This window comes from Nannospalax galili, unplaced genomic scaffold (assembly GCF_000622305.1).
Source record: "Nannospalax galili isolate Female #2095 unplaced genomic scaffold, S.galili_v1.0 scaffold101, whole genome shotgun sequence".
Classification (NCBI taxonomy): domain Eukaryota; kingdom Metazoa; phylum Chordata; class Mammalia; order Rodentia; family Spalacidae; genus Nannospalax; species Nannospalax galili.
This window is the reverse complement of record NW_008345700.1, coordinates 1,507,235-1,527,051: the sequence shown is the minus strand read 5'-3', so window position 1 is coordinate 1,527,051 and position 19,817 is coordinate 1,507,235. Positions and strand designations below refer to the sequence as shown.

The window sequence follows — 19,817 nt, the reverse complement described above, 5'->3', positions numbered from 1 at the left end:
ACAGCCTGAGGTCACAGCGTGGGGCCCCTCCTCTCCTGACCGTCACTGAGGCATTTCACTGGTTTAGAAGCCTCTCTACATATAGCTCCTGAACCTCAAAGCCCTTCCCCTTTTTCTCCTCCCCATGAGTTTAGCCAATCCCTCAACATCCCAGGCACCTGAGGCCTACCTTCCTTGCCTGAGATTCCTTATGGACACCTACTCTGATGTCATTTAAGTGCCCAGTAAGCCTCTGTGAGCACGGTGGGCAGGACCCAATCTCACCTGAATCCTGGTCTTGGTCCAGAGTGATCTGTGATCAATGCGAAAACATAAAAAGGAGCAAGTTCCCCTAACCTAGGCTGTTAGCCTAATCTGTGAGAAAGTCAGAGATAAAACCTATAGAAAGATCACACTGAATTGATAGATAGTTTTTTGCAGTACTGGAGGTTGAAGCTACGGTCTCAGGCATGCTACGCAGGGACTACCTGACTTTTAACAGAATATCATATCTTCTATTTAGTCCCTGACAACTTCATACATGTAAACAATGTATCTTGACCACATCCGTCCCTATACATTTTGTAAAATAGCTGCTTTTCCAAACCTTTGCTTACACGGATCCTATACACAGTACAGTTAAATTTCTCATTTACCTGGGTGATAGATGCTATAGATAGTACTCCTAAGAAAATAAGAGAATGAAGCCCATGCTGAGGAGTTTGGGGTGGGGAGGCCTAGAACCCATGGCACAAGAAGTTTTCTTTCTGTGAACCCCAAGGCCAACTTGGGCAGTTATCCCCTGAAGATTTGAAATAAAGGGAATAACAAAGCAGAGAATACAGGCAGGCAAAAGTCTCTGTAGACACAGTATTAAAGTAAGGGGTGGGGCTCAGTGGGACAGAGCTTACTAGCACACTTCAGGCCTAAGGCACCATCCCCAGCACCAGGAAAACCAAACAAAACAAATGGCCAGCCAGGCATGGTGGCGCACACCTTTAATCCCAGCACTCAGGAGGCAGGGGCAGGCGGATCTCTGTGAGTTCAAGGCCAGCCTGATGTACATAGTGAGTTAGGTCAGCTGGGGCTACAGGGAGGCAGATCTCTGTGAGTTCAAGGCCAGCCTGGTCTACATAGTGAGTTCCAGGTCAGCTGGGGCTACAGGGAGACCGTCTCAAAAAGACCAAAAAAAACCCCCCAAAAAACAAACAACAAAAAAAATCAAATGGCCTAGAGACAATGCTGAGGAGTGGGTTGTCTATCCTTCATGTGTACAAGGTGCAGTCCATCATGACAGGGAAGTCAAGGCAGCAGGGGCTGGAAGCAGCTGGTCACTTTGCATCTACAGAGAGGGGCACATGCATCCTAGTATTCCTCTGGTTTTCTCCATTTTACACAGCCCAGGATCCCTGTCCACAACAGTCCCACCCACAACAGTCCTGCCCACAGTTAAGATCTGTCTTTCATATCAATTAAGGTAATTAAGAAATCCTCCAGAGGCATGCCCAATGGCCCATCTCCCAGGTGACTCCAGATCCTATCAAGTTGACAGTTAACACTAACCATCTAGGCTCTCTGACATTCCCTTTTCAGTACGTCTCCAACCTAGAGGGCCTGGATCTGGGTTACAGTCACATGGAAGGACTCCCCAATGACAGGGTCCTCCACCATGGCATTCTCAAACCTTCTCTGGACACTGTTCTGCCTGCTACACACCCAGGAGAAGACCCTCCGGAGCCTGACATGGGCATCTGAGATGTGGTGTGCATGCATGCCAGGGGACGGGGGCTGCTTGGAGGGCTGTGGGCAGAAAAACTTCTCCTGCTCCCCCTATTGTGAAGCCTGGACTTCTCTGTAGAAAGGATGGGCCATGCCTCTTGAAGGAACAAAGGAGCCCATCTGAGCCCTACCCAATCCAGAGTGCAGGGACTAGAAGGAAGGAATGGATGAGCCATTGTATATGGCTCCTCCATATGGAGGAAGGAAGGGAGAGAGGAGCCCTTGAAAGCCTAGCCTGACTCTAAATCATCCTCTCTGGCCCCTCTGGCTCACTGTGGATGAGGAGGGCCGCTGGCAGGGCTCTGTACCCCCATGTGCAGCACTGAGCTGTGCACTGTGATAGGATACGAGGGAAAGGAGCCTTGGATTCTGAGTTCCCACAGAAATTTGCCTAGAACTTGAGCAAAACCATCATGTCTATGACAGGAAGAAGAGCCCTCTCCCAACTCTGACTCCTGTGTTCCGCATCTCTCAGCTTATTCTTATTCATTTGTCCATTCTCAGTTTTATTTTTTACTTGTTTATTTTTGAATTTCTGGGGACAGGGTCTGTAAAAATAGCCCAGGCTGGCTTCCAATTCTCCATCCTCCTGTCTCAGTTTCCTCTGTGCTGGGATTATAGGCCTACATCTCCACACCCAGATTCAGCTTTATTTTAAAAATTTTATTATTTACTTTGAAATGCTAGGGATGGAACCCAGCACCTCTCACATGCTAGGCAAGTGCTCTAATACTGAGCCACATCCCGAGGGCCTCCACTTTTATTTTACAGGTGAAAAATCATGGATATGGGAATTGGGATTTGATTCCTCAGCAGATTGGGTTTCTTCTCCTATGGACCTTTAACTTCTCTAATCAGGGCTTAACTGTCTGGTACTTGAGATGACCTGGAAGGAACGCTGGAGCAAAGTACCTCCTTCCTTCCTCCAGACCCAAGTCCAGCAAGCAAGAAGGGTTCGTTTGTCAGACACAAACCAGGTTACCTGCCGCTGATGGGAGAGAAATGAGAGCTGAGCCCTGATCACTGGACTTAGCAGCTCTGAGATCAAGGATGACTTTGATAAGTGCTTCAGAGGAGGGGCTAGGCAGAAATCTAACTGCTATGTTCAAGAAAGCAGGGAAAAGAATCGGAGACAAGGGGGTTGCTTTTTAGAATAGCAGAGATTGGGTTGCAGTTAGAGAGGAGCAGTAAAGTCCATCAGAAACAAACAAGGACGGGACCACCGCACAAGGGGAGCCTCCACACAGGGTGGGGGTGGGGGGGAGTGAAGTCTCTCTCAGTTTAATGAAATCAAGAGGTCAGGGAACCTAGGGAACCCAGCTGACTCTGAGCCTAGGATAACCCAGAGCAGCAGGAGTTCTGGACCATAGGAGGCCCTACTTTTCTGTATCTGAGATCTGTTCATTTCAGACCAGCAGGAGAGGTGGCTTTGGGTGGGGGTGGGAGGCAAGCAGTCATTGGGTGCAGGCACACCTGGGGGTGCTCTGGAGCTACCTCTCATGGCCAGGGCTCTTCAGCTGTGCTTGGGAACTTCAAATGGGACCACATATTGTTCTTGGCACGCAGTAAGTACTCAAGAGTTTGGCTACATTTTGTATGGGTTTGCAGATCCAAACTGATGGCAAGGTAGCCTGTTACCTCAAAATACCTTTTATTTTTCGGTCTTTTTGGGACAGGGTCTCCCTGTAGCTCGAGCTGTCCTGGAACTCACTATGTAGACCAGGCTGGCCTTGAACTCACAGAGATCCACCTGCCTCTGCCTCCCAAGTCCTGGGATTAAAGGCGTGCGCCACCACGTCCGGCCAAAACATCTTTTTAAAAGCTACCATTTAAGCCTGTGAACTCTGTGAGTTCAAGCCCAGCCTGGTCTACATGGTGAGTTCCAGGACAGCTCGGGCTACAAGGAGACCCTGTCTCAAAAAGCCAAAAAGCAAAACGAAACAAAACAAAACAAAAACCTACCATTTACAGGGCTGGAGAGATGACTCAGGCGTTAAGAGCACCGGCTGCTCTTGCAGAGGACCCAGGTTCAGTTCCCAGCACCCACATGACTGCTAACAACCATCCGTAACTCCAGTTCCAGGGGATCCAACGCCCTCTTCTGACGCCCTCTTGCATGACACAGGTGCACTTACATGCACGCAATGCACTCATACACGAACAATAATAAAATATTAAAAAATAAATAAAAAACTACCGTTTACTGTGGCGATTACAGATGTTAAGAACAGAAGACCCGAGAACCTGTCGCGCCCGGTGCCCCTCACCCGCACCAGGCCCTGCCCGCCTACCTGCCTCCACCTGCTGCCGCGCCCTCTCCAAAATGGGCTGGGTGGGCGGACAACGTAACTGTCGGCGGGTTCCGGTCCGCACAACCGCGCCGGAGCTCGAAGCCCGCGGCACGGCCAGCGTCGTTTGGGCGCCGTCGCCTAGCAACGCCGCGCAGGCCGTGCCCCGCGGTGCGCACCGGGGCTTGTAGTCCGCAGTCCCTGCCCCGCAGGAGCGCATCCCCGGCGGAGCGTTGCGCGGATTGGCGGTCTCACCCGCCCGGCCCCACCCGTCACTCGCTGCAGGCCAGGGGCTCGCGGCACCCTCGGCGCATGTGCGGCGCGGGCCGGCGGTGACCCGCGGAGGCCAGGGTGCCAGCGCGCGGCGCGGTGCTGCGTGCCCCGTGCCCGCGCCTGCCCATGCGTCCGCGCGCCGCTCGCCTAGTATCCTTCCGGCGGCGCACCTGCCCCGCGCACCTGCCGCCCGTCCCGAGCGCTGTGAGCTGAGCTCCTGCTGCTCCTGCCAGGGACGGTGGCGACAGTGCCAGCGCGTCCGCCGTGTGCTGCAGCCGGGCCTGGGCGCTGAGCTGCAGAGGGCGAGGACAGCCGGGAGCGCGGCCGGGGCTGGCGCGGCGATGATGAACAGGTTCCGAAAGTGGCTGTACAAACCCAAGGTGAGCCGTCCCAGCAGGCCAGTGCCCTGTGTCGCGCTCCGTGCCCCGCAGGACCGACATCCGTCAGCCCCCTCCTTGGCGAGGCAGACCTAACCAGGTCCTGGTCCTATGCGATGTCCCCCTCTCTCGCCCCCTGACACCCTTTCCCTACATTCCGCGACTTGGATAGTCTGGCCCGCGCGGACTGCACCTACCTAAGCCGGGTACCAGACGGACTCGCTTGCTCTCTCTCTCTCTGGCCTGGTGTACTATCTTGTTCCCTCTCCCTTCTCGTCCGGTACCCGACCGGCCCCAGCTCACACCCCGAGGCCCCCGCCTGCGTGCTTAACGCAGAATCCCTACTTCTCCTGGTTCCTCCTTGCCGCACCCCAGATGCCCCGCAGTTATTCTGGCCTAGGATCTGGGCCTCCCACCCTCCCTCGCACTTCTGAACTCACCCTCTCCCCACGTCCCGCTTCCCCAATCCCTAGGCTGGAGTCAGACCCTTTTTCCCCCGTGTCCTAAGAGGACCCTCCAACCGCTGTCAGGTCCTCACTTCCACCCTCGGCCCAGTTGGCACCCTATTCTGGTCGGATCCTTGCCCTCATCCTTTCAGATTCCGTCTCCGCCCAGCCGCGGGATACGGCTCCCCGGGGCCTGCAGCGTCCGCGCCCAGAGGTGCTGCTCGGCAGCCGGTGCCCCTCCTAGCGCCGCGGGGTCGGGTCGGGGCGGCGCGCCGGGCGTCTCAGCGGCTGCGTTAGTCGCACTGCGGGCTGCGTCCCCGCGGCTCACGGAGCAGGGCCGGGTCCGCTTGGCTGGCTCAGGGGCGCTGCCATGCGGGATCCACGTCCGAGGTTGCATGTTTAGGGGCAGGTGGAGCCAGAGGACCTCAGCTCTGAGGACTTCAAGGGGGTCACGACTTGGGTGGGGTCACTGCAAAAACCTAAGGCGCAAACGGTGCAGCCACTGCGTCTGGGTGGTTGCGAAGTCCGAGGCCACGGCTACCACCTCGCTGACCCTCTCGAGGAGCTGATCCCTTCTCTCGCCGTGACTGGCCTCTTTTCTGCGTCTGAGGTTCCTGCCCCCCCCCCCCCGCCCCGACTCCGCGAATGGTCTCTCGGGATGAGGTTTCCTTAAAATCATGTCTCTGGCGTGCGCATTCTGGGGAGACCGCTGGCTGGTGGGGTTGGAAGACGGGCTTCCGAGGTTTGGGGGAGTTCATGGACCCCAAGTGCTCGTGTTCTAGGCCCTCAGGTCGGGGAGTTCTATCTAGGGTTGGAGAGTGTTGCGGTGGGGGCGTGCAATGCGTGGGGCAGCCCCTGATCGATCTGGGCGTGGATAGTGGGTGACCTGGATGCCTGCGTGCTTGGTGCTGCAAGGTTCGCGGTCCTGCCTTCCTTGCAGAGCTGCAGCTGTGCTGGGCTCCAGCGATCCTGGCCGTGGGAGTGGTTTGGGCCTCCTTGCGCTTGGCCACGCCCTGGGCGCCTAGTACTCTTCACTGCAGTCCCTTCAGTGTGCTGAGTCCTGCCTGCTGTCCCTTTAGTGGGCACGCCAGGGGCAGTCGTGGCCCCTGTGTTGGGCATTTGTACAAGGACTGGCTTTTCCTTAGAGTGACTTTTTAATCACAAGTTTAAAAAAAAAAAAAAAAAGTCCAGTTGTGAAAAAGTGATCTGGGAGTTTTGACAAATGTCAGGGGCAGCTGGGGAGATGTTTGCAGGCCAAGCTGAGTCTCTGAGAACGCGTGTTGGCTCTGGGGTTGCGGGTGCGCTCCCCGCAGTGCCGCAGTGGGGACCGTGTGTTGCTAGGATCATCCTAAGCTGTTGGAAGGTTGGGAACAGTATCTGCACACGGCTTCATCAGCAGTGGAATTAGTGGCCTTCCCAGATACATTTTAAAGACTTCAAAAGTGGAATCTTACTGCCCTTGAGGTAAAAAATAGTGTCCAGAGTTAAAGATCATGTCCATAAAGTTCTTTGTTTAGTAGGCTACCACGCTTCTAGGTGTGCTCTGCCAGCTGACCACGGCAAGTGGATAGTTGAGTATCAAGTCTGGGTGATTCAACCCTAAGCCGTGTGTGCTTTAGAAGGGCAGAGATAAGTCAGATCCCCTCCCCCACAGCCTCCTTTTCCTCTTCTGGGCCTCTCAGCCTGCGGTCTGATACTGTCCTTGACCCCTGGACATGAGCCACATCTCTGTCTCACGTCTGTCTCTGCCCTGACTGAGGCCATTTCTGGAGCTGGTATCCTGGGGTCAGTCTAAACAAGCCTTCCCTTGCTGGAAAGCTGTCATTGGGTTCAATGTCTGATTGTTTGAAGATTCGCCTTGTATATCACACTGGTAGCTTTTCATTTTTCAAACCAAAGCTCGGATTTTCGGCCCGGATTTTGAGCTAAATTTTATGTTTCTCCTTCCTGCCTAATTGAGCATGTCTTAGCAGAAGTGAGCACAGGGTTGGTCCCAGGAAGATTCTCGGCCTGGAAGAGTTAGAGTGGTAAGCCCTAGCTGTGCAGGGTGGCTAGTCGAGACTGGCTGGCAGGATGCCTTTTTCGCTTTTCTGTTTACAAATACTATTCCAACTGCATGTTTAATGTAATTTGTGTTTTGTTTTAAAACTGAACAGACACAGACTCCTTGTTCATTACAATGTGGTGGAAAATAGTCTGAAAATTTTCGTTATTCTTATGGTTCTAAAAAGTCTCTAAAAAGTGATGGGAAATGCTTAGGGTATTTTTTACATGACACAAGTTTTGGTATCTACTTAAGTTGGGTTAAAAATGCACCTGATGAATAATGCAGGAGTTTAACAGTAAAATGACATTTGCAGAGCGTTATATTTCCATTGATTTTCTCAAAGTCAGCCTTTCCAACAGCTCTGTGATTTTTATTTCCCCCCTTGATGGAAAACCATCCGGCTCATGTTATTCCAGCTCTGGAGGCTGTGAGGAAAAGGTGCAGAAAGCTCAGAGGTCTTGCTATTCTGTATTTTGCTTTTTTTAGGGTGAGGCAGAAGGCTCTTTCATGTAGCAAAGGTTTTCCCAGAAAGAGTGGATGCTTCAGAAAAGTGAGACATTTGGAGGCAGTTGGTGCCTTCCCCTGAAACATTAGTCTCAGCTTATTTTTGCTTGGCTACAACTTTCTCTCGACTGACCTTGATGGATATCCCTGATCACAAGGGGGAAGGAGTGCTAGCATAAGGAATGGGGACCCCAGCCTCAGACCCTGGCTGTGCCCAGATTTCTTGGCTGTCATGGGCAAGCATGTTGATACTCATGGTGGATGCATTTGTGTGTTTTTTTTTTTAAATTTTATGTGTATGCATGTATTGCCTGCATGTAGGTAGGTGCACCCATGTCGTGCAATGCCCGCAGAGGTCAGAAGAGGCTGTCGGATCCCCTGGGACTGGAGTTACGAACAGTTGATAGCTGCCATGTGGGTGCTGGCATTCGAACCTGAGTCTTCTGCAAGAACAACCAGTGTTGTTAACCGCTGAGCCATCTCTCCAGCCCCTGCATTTGTGTTTTCATCTTTGAGGAGGAATTGTCAGCTAGATGATGCTAGCTGTGAGGATGGGGATTCTGGGTATGATGTCTGGTTACCATACTCAGCCGTGTACCCCACAAAGAGCTCTCTTGTCTCACCAAACCACTCCCGGGGAGGGGCTGTTAGCCTCCATGCCACCGCCTTTGCTGTGGAGTTTCCTTATAATCTTTTCATGAGTGATGTGGAGACAGTTTCTGTAAAATTGTGGAGTTCAGATCATGGATGAGGCAGCCTTCACCAAAAGAAGTCTGTGAGACTTGCTAGATGTCTGTTTTCTTTAAATTAACAAAACACATTTCTTTATTTACCTTGCATTTGTGGGTGTGTGCATGCCACTGTGCCCATCTGGAGGTCAGAGGACAGCTATTGGGAGTTAGTTCTCTCCTAATCATGTGGGATGGGATGTGCACACCTTTAATCCCAGCACTTGGAAGGCAGAGGTGGGTGGATCTCTGTGAGACTGAGGCAAGCCTGATCTACATATCTAGTTCCAGACCAACTGGAGCTATAGGGAGACCCTGTCTCAAAGCAAACAAATAAAAAGACCCCCAAATCATGTAGAACCCAGGGAGTGAACTCAGGTCTTCAGGCTTTGTGGCAAGTACCTTTACCCACGGGTCCATCTTGCCAGCTCTCCTTTTTTGTGGTCCCCCCCCTGCTTCCTTCCTTCCTTCCTTCCTTTGTGTGTGGAGGCCAGAGGTGGACTTTGAGTATCTTCCTTGATTGTTCTCCACCTTATTTAAAAAATTTTGTGGTGTAGCTTGGTGTGGTGGCGCACGCCTTTAATCCCAACACTCGGGAGGCAGAGGCAGGCGGATCTATGTGAGTTTGAGGCCAACATGGTCTCCATAGTGAATCCAGGACAGCTGGGGTTAGAGGGAGACCCTGTCTCAAAAAGACCAAGAAAAAAAATTGGGGGGGGGTGGCTGGAGAGATGGCTCAGATGGCTTAGTGGTTAAGAGCAGTGACTGCTCTTGCATAGGACTTGGGTTCAATTCCCAGCATGAACTAGCAGCTAACAACTGTTCATAACTCCAGTTCCAGGGGATCCAACACTGTCTTCTGACCTCCTCCAGCACTGCACACACACAGGCCATACACTCATATACAAAAATTAATCAATAGAAATATTAAAAATGTTTTTGATCTGTTTTCATTTTATGTGTATGAATATTTTGCCACCTGTGTCATGCACTGTCCACAGACACCAGAAGAGGGCGTTGGAACCTGGTACTGGAGTTAGGGACAGTTGTAAGTGCTGGGAGCACAACCCAGGTCCTCTACAAGAGCAGCCATCTCTCCAGGCCCCACCACCTTAGTTTTTGCATCAGAACTCTCAGTGAACCTGGAACCTGATGCTTGGCTTGAATGACTAGCCAGTGAGCCCTGTGGAGTAGAGTCTTCCTGTTCCCTCCCCTCCCACTCCCACAGTGCTGAGGTGTCCAGTGTTCAGTGCCATGTTTGACATTTACATGGGTGCTGAGGATCCAAACTCAGGGCTTCATGGTTTCATAGCAAGCACTTTACTGCCATATGCCACCCTCTGGGTGTGTTTTCTAGAAGGAGAACTCACAAGCTCTGGACAGTCTGTCTGCACGCAACATCTTCACCAGGGTTTTGCAAAATTTCTGGAACAGGGCTGTACTGAGCATGGAGCCTCCTACCTGCTGGCTGTTATATGAATCCAGCCTCAGTCACCTGGGGTCCAAATCCACACTTAGGGGTCTCCAAGTTCCCAAATGCCAGCCGATCCTGCCATAGACCCTCTCATAGGCTACCCATCAGTGGTTGGCCCCCTTGGAGCCTGGAGGGGCAGTGGTAGGTAGGGGCAAGTCTCAGGGTTGGGGCAAGGGGGCAGGGTCCTGGGTCTGTATCTGCATGGTTCCCAAGGTACGTGGACAAGGTACAGCCTGGCTTTCCTTTTAGGGCTCCTGACAGTGGCCAAGGGGGATGGGTGACAGTCCATGTGGCAGCCTCTCTAGAAACACAACAGGGAGGCCAGCAAACACTGGGGTGTGCAGCCCTGTGGATGGGTCTGGAGATGCTGAGATGAGTGGCTTCCCCACAGCTCAGGCCTCAGGGGAGCAACCTGGAAGACTGCATACTGTGCCACCCTGGGAATAAGTTCTTGTCCCTGTAGTACTGTGCCTGTGCCCTGTGCCAGCCATGGCTCCTGTTCTGGTGTTAGGGATTTGAGAGCCATCTGCTAACCAAGCTGCTGACTAGTTTTCAGCTGATAAACTTCCAAGTGGCCAGCAGAGGCCAAAGCTACCCTTGCATGGCAAGTTTCTCTCCAGCTGAGCCACTGGAAGCCAGTGAGTGTCCTGGCATCACTGGATTTCCTTTCTTGCAATTTTCTCACAGAGTGGGGCTCCTGGAATCCAGGAAAGGGTGTTTGGCAGCACTGAGTCAAGCTGGTTGGTTGGTCTGTGGCCCAGGTTCCCTGAAATCAGAAGATTGGAGCTCCTGTCATCGCCTCCATCTCCCACTGCCTCTAGAACCTTGCTTCAGACTCAGGCTCTATGTGGCCGCTGTGTGTGGAGGGATGGAGATGGGTGGTTTTGTAGACCTCCTCCAGGCAGGGCGCTCAGAAGGAAGCTGGTCTCACTACCCAGGCTCTGCTGTGGATTCTGAGTGGGGAAGAACATGGGGATTCATAGCCCCTGTCTGGGTCTGTCTGCAGGAGGAGATGGAGGTGGTGCTGAGGCAGGACCTATGTGGGTTTCTGTGGGACCATGCCATTGCATAGGCTCTGTTTCCTAATCAGAGCTGTAGGCTTACTGGAATGAGCGATATGGTTTCTGTTAAATGGACGTGTCATAGCTGGAAGCCACAAACTTCACCTAATTGATATTTGGACTCAGGGTCCAGGTGGGTCACCTGGGGGAAGAACGCCAGGGTTGCACTCACTGCCCCCCACTAAATGGGGAGGTGGTTGATGATTTCATCCAACCTTAAGAGAAGAGATGGTAATTTAACTGTGTTTAGTGCCTGCTGTGGTGCACTGAGAGCTCCCGGGCAGCAGCTCTGTCTGCTTTAAATGTGTGGAGATGCACACCTAGGAGCCGATAAGCACCACATGCTTCTGTCTTGTTAGAGTTGACAGCAACTCGGGCAGCCGTGGTTCATAAGTGCTGTGCTCTGTGCCCTGCAGAGGCGGGTGAGAGCAGTGGTGGGTGTCGATGAGTGGATTCCAGCTCAGAGAGAAATAGATGTTTAGAATACTGTGCTTTTTGAATTTCTCCATGTTAAATTGCCCTGAGTCTCTGGGCCTGGCCATGGCTTCTGTGGCAAAATAGCACCAGGTTCAGTGACAGGGCACAGGGGCTTTCTTCACCAGGGCCTCGGTGAGGATCTTCGCCCGGTTCCTCCTAGTCCTGTGCCTTAGTTTCCTAGCTGTCAGGTGGGGGTGACAGTACCTGCCTTGCATGGGCAGCAAAGACTTAAAATGAAAGCTCAGCCACAACTGGGGTAGGTAGGATAAGAGGGTATGGCCACCTTACAGGACCAACATTTATCATTCAGGGTTCATGTTTGATGGCGCCCCAGAGGCCGTCAGAGCCATCAGCTGCTTGTGCCAGGCCTTCTGAGGGTGAAAGAACCTCCACAGGTGTACGATGTTCCTGCCCTTCATTCCTTGGTCTGTCATAAGCCTGTCAGGTGCTTGGTGCTGAGAACAGATGGTGGTTACCTAGGATGTCCTGAAAGGCTCAGCCAGAGAACTGTATGATGAGTGAGACCTTCCCCAGGGGCAGGGTGCTTGCTGCAGAGTGCTTGTCCAGAGGCTCAGGCACACCTCCCTGTTGTTGGGATGCTTGGGGCTGAACGTCAACCGTGTGGCAGCAATGGGCCCTTGTGGCAAGGCTGGCTCCCAAGTCCTTCAAGCTGTCCTCCATGGCCTGTGTCCCTGCCTTGTTGGCTGGAGGCTCAGACTCCAGGGAAGGACCCCAGGGCTGCAGGGTGGCAGGGGCTCAGGGGGGAAGGGCCAGCTGTAAGTGACAGCTTGGGATGTACCCACTTCCCCTCCCACCAACCCATGGTTGACTGCTAGGTGGGTTGGCGGGGACAGACTTCTGTTGATTAAACACAGAGGTTTGGGATTGATTGTTAATGTTTAGACTATTCCCATGCACCTTGTTTTATAAACACTATCTCAGACAGGACAAGAGGATCTGCCTCAGGCTTTCTGTTGGAAAGAGGCAGTGTTGGGTTGTGAGCGAGGCCGGTCGGCCCCAGAGCCGGAACCGGAACTATCACTGTCCTTTGCATGTCAGCAAAGTCCCATTTTCTGCAGGAAGAAACCGTGGCTGGCTGGCAGTTCTCAGCTTTTAAATGGGTCCCATTTGGCAAAACAATTACTTTTGTACTTTTCATAGTTGGGTTGCAAAGAAACTTTGATATTGATGGGCAATTCAAGTGTTTGAGGAGGAAAGACAAAAATGAATGGATTTTCTTTTTTACTTCTCTGAATAGATTAGGCAGATCTAGAATAGGACATTCTATATTATGGTAATTTATGTAGAGTAGTTGGGTAAGATGAATGGACGGTTTTTCCCTTTTACTGTAAGTATTTGAGGCTATTCCATTTCTCATTGTTTTCAGGCCAAGTGAGGCAGGGGGGTGTTGGGGACACTTTAAGTGAGGCCCTCTTCATGGAGGGGGCGTGAGGACCCCAGAGCTCAGCATGGTCAGCTCTCTGTCTCTGGTGGGTTTGCTCCAGCTGAGTATCCCTCCTCTTATCAACTGGATGGGGTGGTGCACTGGCTTCTCAGGGAGATGGGAAAGTAGTTGTCCTCGGGAAGTAATCCTTCTTTTCCTTTAGCTGTCAGTGTTTGAGACTGTTCCAATTATTTTTAGAGATACTGTGACTAAAAAAGTCTATAAGCATCAACCACGTAAACGCCAGACTCAAACACTGCACATCCAGCATGTGCCCCCCTTTTCTGAGTAGCCCAAGCTAGCTTCCAACTTACCATCTTCCTGCCTCCGCTTCCTCCGTGCTGAATTATAGGCAGGTGCCACCATGTCTGGTATATACCCCTCGGCCCGTGAAAAAGTCTGGAGGCTGCGGAGGTGATCTTGAGCCAGTGCTGTGAATGTGATGAGGGCTGCTGACCAAACCGAATGCTACGGAATGGGAAGTCGTGTTTTATACATTCCTCCACAATGGAAAGAGGTTCAGTAGCACTGAAAAATAAATTATTTATTCATTGTGTGTGCGGTATATGTGTATGCGTCTGTGTGCAGAGGAGGACATTCGGGGGATACATCGCTTTCTACTTTATTGCGAGACAGGGTCTCTCATTTAACCCAAAGCTGAGCTGGCAGCCAGAAAACTCCATGATCCTCCTGTCTCTGTCCCCCACAGTGCTAGGATACAGGTTCAAGCAACCACACCTGGGGATTGGAACTCAGGTCCTCACACTGGTTCATCAAGCACTTGTGCCCTCCTAGCCGTCTCTCCAGCCCCAATTTCTTTGCTTTTAAAAATATTTGCCAGGTGTGGTGGTGCACACCTTTGATCCCAGTACTCAGGAGGCAGAGGCAGATGGATCTCTGTGAGTTCAAGGCCAGCCTGGTCTACACAGTGAGTTCCAGGACAGCTTGGGGCTACAGGGAGACTGTCTCAAAAAGACCAAAAAATTTTTTTTGTCTATTATCTATCTATCTATCTATCTATCTATCTATCTATCTATCTATCTATCTATCAATCAATCATCTGTCTATCTACCTACCTGTTGTGTTGTGTTTATAGATGTGCATGCCATGGTGAGTGTGGAGGAGCAGGTTATTGCCGTCTATCATATCAGTCCCTGGACTCAACCTCAGGTTGTCAGGCCAGACAGCAAGTGTCTTTACCTGTTGAGTCATCTCACCAACCCTGTAGCACCTTTTGAGATTAATAATCAGGGGAAAGAAGGTTCAGGGTGCTCGTTCTTGGAGTGCTGCTGATCTGGGCCCACAGCTGATGTCCGCTCATTTGAAAGTGCACCCTGCTAGCCCTGCTGGTAAAGTCACCTGGAGGATGACTCTGAGGAGAATCCGTGAGTCCTGCTTCTGCCTCTCTTTCTGCTTGGGCAGCTCTGAGTTTCTAGAAGGTGAGAGGTAAGGTGTGTGTCTGGCATTGTTAGGAGTTAATTCCATCAAATCTCTACAGCCGCTTCTCACTTGAGTTGCTCTGCTGAGCATGACTCAGCTCCAATTTGGGAGGTGTGCTGGCCTCGTGGGGAGCCTTGAGACTGTTGGGTTATGGGGGCCTACCCCCAAATGAGTAGGGTAGGCCTCAGAGGGGTAGCCAATCAGCTGGTAAGGTGGAGGGACAGATGGTTCAGCAGAGTGAAAGCAAAGGCTCAGTGCCTCAGGACAGGGGGTGCCTGAGATATGGGTTGATCTGGCTAAGTAGCACACTGTGCTTGGTGCATAGGGATGAGGTGGGGCTACATTGGAGTCAGCACTGCCTTTGGGAATCACTCTAGGCCTGCCGGGGGAGGGGCAAGGCTGACACTGGGGGAGAGTGACTGCAGTGCAGACAGCTGGTGGCCCTGGGTGGAGAGAAAGGATGAAAGCAGGGGTCTGGATGGGGTGGGTGGGGTCTGGATAGGTGTAGGTGGGGCCTGGATGGGGTGGGTGGGGCCTGGACTGGGGTGGGGCAGGAGTCTGAATTTGGACTGGAATGTTTGAGGGTCAGGCAGTGCCCGTGGGAAGGGTGAAAGAAAAGAATGGACTTGGCTCCTGGCCCAGAGTGGAGGGCAGGTGGACCTCCCCACCACAGTTGTCCAGAAATTCTAGAAAAATGAATGGAGATAGGCTTTAAGTACCCAGCTGGCAAGAGGGAAGGCTAATCCCTTAGCTCCAGGGTAAGCACAACTGAAGCTCAAGGCAGAGTGTGGGGGGCACTGCCTATGAAACCCCTGGAACTAGACACTTCCCAGAGTCACCCACCCCTCATTTGCCCATGGTTTGGGGTATCTGCTGCCTGGGTCAGGTTTCATCTGGGCTGGGATTTCTGTCAGGTGTCTCTGCTAGGCATGGTGGTCCAGAGGTGAAGCTTCAGATGGGCAGGATGGTCCAGTGGGTAAAGCTTTGACCAGGCTTTGTAATTCCTGGGGTGAAGCTTTGGCTGAGCAGGATGGTCTAGCTGGGCCTTACAGGTCCACAGGGCAGCATTCTGTGGTCTCATCTTGCTGGAGGCTCATTTGAGATTTTTTTTCTATTCTTTTTTTCCTACTACAGGGGGTAGAAGGCAGGGCCTATGTGCCCATGCTGAGGTGCTTTCTACCCCTGAGCTATATCCCCAGCCCTGAATGGAGATGCAGGGCAGTTTCTGGGTAGGAGAGCAGTAGTGACCTTGTGCATCCTAGGCTTAGCACGGAAGTCACACAGCATCACTGTGGTGCCTACGGTCCTCACTGGGTCAGGGTTGTCAGCCTCTTCAGTGTATGTGTGTGAAGGGTGGATCCTGGGAGGTACTTTAATGTTGGCTGAGGCTAAGGCATGTGAGGTGAGGGGAATGGGGGTGGGGAGCCTGTTCAAGGCATGTGTGATGGGACTTCAGGAGAGAGAGTAGAGTGGAGATGTTTTAGCTCATAGGTGGCAGTCTCCAGAGGTCAATGATGGGGTTCAGTAAGCCCAAGGCCCAGAGTGGTATTGAGCATAGCCAGGTGCGCTGATGGTTCTGTGAGCAAGAGGCTGTTCTGTCATGGTGAAATGAAGAGGCAGCAGGTTTGATAAGAGACAAGCTCATGTGGCTCACAGTTTGGAGGTTCAAGTCTGTATTCAGGTGGCCCCATTGATTTGGCCTTTGGTGAGAGTGGACTATGGTAGAGGCAGCAGGTTTGATAAGAGACAAGCTCATGTGGCTCACAGTTTGGAGGTTCAAGTCTGTATTCAGGTGGCCCCATTGATTTGGCCTTTGGTAGAGAGAGAGAGAGAGAGAGAGAGAGAGAGAGAGAGAGAGAGATTTCATTGCCAAACAGGAAGTCAGAGAGGCTACATTCCCTTCAGGGATCCCATTGACTTAAGGACCTCCTACCATGTCCCACCTCCTAAAGGTTCCATTGCCACCCAACAGCACCACCCTGTGGACCAAGTCTTAACTCCCACTGGGTGCTTGGGGGACACTATCCATACCCCAACACACTGTGGAATGCAGATATCAAGAGGGCAAAGGGAAAAGACTGGACTGGCAAAAGGCTGTCACTTCATGGGACAGCTGGGCTGGTTGGGTAAAGACTCCAGGCTCAGAGGTCTGTGGAAGGAGATCTTTCTGGGCTGAAGGAGCAAACAGAGTCCTGGGCTCAGCTAAGCTGAAATTCGAAAAGGAGAGTGGAATGGAAGACAGCTTTAGATGAAAACAGTAACCGCCCCCAAATCCCTGCTGAAGAAGTACTGGAAAATGTTCTCCAAAAGAAATCGAAGTCAGAAGGAAGGAGTGGGAGGCAAGGGCTGAGGTGCTGCTGTGCGTGTGGGCAGATCCAAATAGCAGCTGCTGGGGATTGACTGGTGCCCGTGTGTCTGGCGAGAGTGCCCTCGAGAATGAGGTGAAGGCCTGGATGGGTGTGAACTGGTGTGGGATGGAGTTAAGATGCCTGACCCCTGACCATGAGCTCAGTGTGTGAATGAACACGGGGCAGACAGTGGGATAACAGACAGAACAGGTGACTTCTGAAGAGGAGAGAGGTTTGAGAGAAGAGGAAGAGGCCACTGACCATGGCAGCAAGGAGGGGGGAGGGGGGCAAAGCTGAGCACGGGGGTCAGGAGCAGCAGCCGTGCTCTAGAAAGAGCCACACATTTACTGGTTGTTGTCATGGATGTGAGCAGAGCTAGCCCACCTGGCCAGACTCTTGGAGGGTGTTTAAAAGTCCTGCTGGGAGATGTCAGCAGGAGATGATCCTGGGGCAGTTTCTACAGAGTGGTGGAAGGGAATGGGCCCAAAGCTTGTCATTTCCCAAAGCAAGGGTGTGAGTCTGCGCCAGTACTGGCAAGCTGCCTGCCAGCTGCAGAGCTTGTGTGTGCATGTGCATGCATCTATGCCTGTGTATGTGCATATGTGTGCACACGTGTGTGAGTGTGCGTGCATGAGTGTATGTCTATCTGTGTGCCTGTGTGTGTGTTTCCCATAGGGAAGGGCTATGACCTGGCTCAGGTTTCCAGCAGCAGGTCACTGGCTTTCTGGGGAGGCAGCTCGAGATGGAGGTTGGCCTTCAGAGCTTTCCATGGGAAGCCCTTGGGAAAGAAGGGAAGGAAGGAAAATTGGGTGTAGGGGAAGTGGGCTGTAGTGCAGGGTTAAGGATGGCCTCAGCTGATCCCTGAGGCCCCAGAAGCTGGGATGACCCTTCAGGGTGGCCTCTAGCCAGGACAGGTGACCAGTGCTATCTACCTCTGCTGGATGGGTCATGGATGGGGCTGCCATGCTAGAGCCCATCCCCAGGTGGGGTCAGTTCACTGGGAATGGAGGGAACATCGGCCAGCAGCACTAGGGGACAAGCTCTTTGGTGTAGAAATGCTCTGCACGAGCGCATTGCCCCAGGGCCCCCTCTTCTTTCTGTTGGAGTATCCCTTACTGTGTTGACCCCTCTGCCTCCCACAGTAGCCTGGGGGCTTCTGGAACCCAGGCCAGCATGACATATGGTGGGAGCTTAGGAAGCGTTTGTCAGATGACTGTTCAACACTATACATTAGTGGTGAATTTTCCTTACTCCAGTTTCAACCTTCACGTGTTTAGAGAGAGATGGCCACATTTGGATCTGGGTAGCCAAGACGTACCCAGACATGTCTTCTGAATGTGACTGGCAGGCTTTAGATCCAGGACATTTTTACTCTACTGCGTATGTGTTATTTTGTGATCTTGATGGCTTTAGACTTCTCTCAGCATTGTGAGGATTCATCAGGATCAGCCACACTTCCCAAGGCTAATGGAATCCTGACAGACTTGGCTTCATCCAACCCTGAATGTGAACCCAAGGAGGCTGCAATTGCTGTTGGAAGCCTTCCTGCTGGAGGACTAAGCTGCAGTTTGGATACTATACTATGGAAGGCAGGTGAGATAAGACAAGCCCAGGAACTCAGGAGCTGCTCAGTCTCCTCAGCTGCAGGGTGACAGCCAGAACCCATAGCGCTTTGAACTAAGCACAGAGGCTCTCAGGAGATCCAAGGACTACCCTTCTGCTCCAGCACCTGGGCATTGGTCCCTGGGAGCAGGCAGCTTTGCTCTAAAACTGTCCTTTAAGTCAGGTCAGCCAGGGCTCTGAACTGAGCAGCCCAGGACCAAGCTGTGTGGGTCAGGTAGGGCCCCAGAGAAGATTCTGGCCCCTTTCCTGACTCCTGCATGCTTGCAGTGCCAGAAGGTGCTTTGTGGATGGTTTCCCATAGGGAAAATGGAAAACCTGAGAATCCCTGGCTCTATGTGCTCCCTCAAGAGCCTTTGACAAAGCCTTCCCTCTGTGGTCCCCAGGCTAGGCCAGGCCAGGCCGTGGCAGTGCCTGGCATCCCCTCTCAGCATTGCCAGGTGCAGCCTGGGAGGGCTGGGGATACCATGCTTTGGAGACACCAGAGCTGCTGCACGGATATTGTCTGCAGTGTGACAGGCACATGTCAGAGAAGGAGTTGTAGTAGAAGGACCCAGAGAGCTTTGAACACACCGACTCAAGGGCATCACAGGGGCAGAAGTGGAAGAGCCTCGGGGTGAGGTTTGGGCCTCCTCCCAGCGGCGGCCGTTCTTTGTCCTGCCTGCAGCAGCCCTGTCTCCTCAAGCCTTGTTCCCAAAGACAGCTAACAGCAGGCAGCCTTGTGCGACACTCGTGCCTGGGAACCTTACTTCTCTTGCAGAGGACCCAGGTTCCTGACACCACATGGCCTCCAGTTCCAGGGAATTTAACAGCCTCTTCTGACCTCCTCAGGCACTTCACGTCATGGGTGCACTTACACACATGCAGGCAATACACTCATACATACAAAATAAAAATAATAAATTAAATATTTTAAAAAATCCTCACAAGATTTGGCCAACATTCCCTCATGGAAGGCTGTGGGGAGTATGCATGAGGTTAGGGCTCTCTAGCCCTTCCCTTCTGAGGATATGTAGAGGGTTAACAATTGCTGGGTCAGGGGAGACTCTTTTTTGGTGGTATAGCGGCTGTACGTTGCCCATGCTCCTGTAAGTAACCCCTCTCCCCGGCTTCTCTTAGCACCCCTCTCTCATGCTTTTATAAGTAACTCCAATTAAACTACTAGGTTCACCAAGCTAGACTTGGGTGACATCAAGTCTCTGGGGCCTGTCATTAGAGCCCTGTGTCAGTTGAACACACTTTGTTCATGTCTTCCTATAAAAGTCTTGCAGCTACATTATGCCAACTGAAAGAAAGCCAGTTATAGAAGGAGACAGTCTGAGATGGTTATGCTTATATGAAGTTCCCAGTGGGGTCAGATTTGCAGAGACATAGAGTTGTCATTGTCAGGACTGGAGTGAAGGACCCATTAACTTTCCTGCAGCTGTGACCAGACACCTGATGCAAAGCCACTTAAGGAACAGTGTAATTTGCCTCATAGTTCAGAGGAAGGCATGGCCGTCCAGACATGAGGTGGCTGTTGACAGAGTCTG

At 52.2% G+C, this 19,817-nt stretch overlaps 2 protein-coding genes across 9 annotated transcripts in view; one reads left to right on the top strand and one right to left on the bottom strand.

The window, feature by feature from the left end:
* The window catches only part of Cfap99 (cilia and flagella associated protein 99), a 59,327-nt gene extending 55,161 nt beyond the window's left edge, over window positions 1-4,166 (bottom strand). The window contains exon 1 of the mRNA XM_008841880.2: window positions 4,050-4,166. The gene's annotated coding sequence lies outside the window, so the exon portion shown is untranslated. The remainder of the gene's footprint in view (window positions 1-4,049) is intronic.
* A 225-nt stretch (window positions 4,167-4,391) lies between these two features.
* The window catches only part of Zfyve28 (zinc finger FYVE-type containing 28), a 128,357-nt gene continuing 112,931 nt past the window's right edge, over window positions 4,392-19,817 (top strand). For 6 of the 8 annotated variants that reach the window (XR_607568.2, XR_607569.2, XM_008841844.2 and 3 more), the window contains exon 1: window positions 4,535-4,699. Coding sequence is in view for 5 of the 8 variants with exons in the window: in XM_008841844.2 (XP_008840066.1) it covers window positions 4,661-4,699 (39 nt within the window). In the remaining 3 variants the exon portion in view is untranslated. Of the gene's footprint in view, window positions 4,700-18,226; window positions 18,259-19,817 lie in introns of those variants that run through there. The other 2 variants (XM_008841843.3, XM_008841845.3) reach the window with 2 other exon arrangements.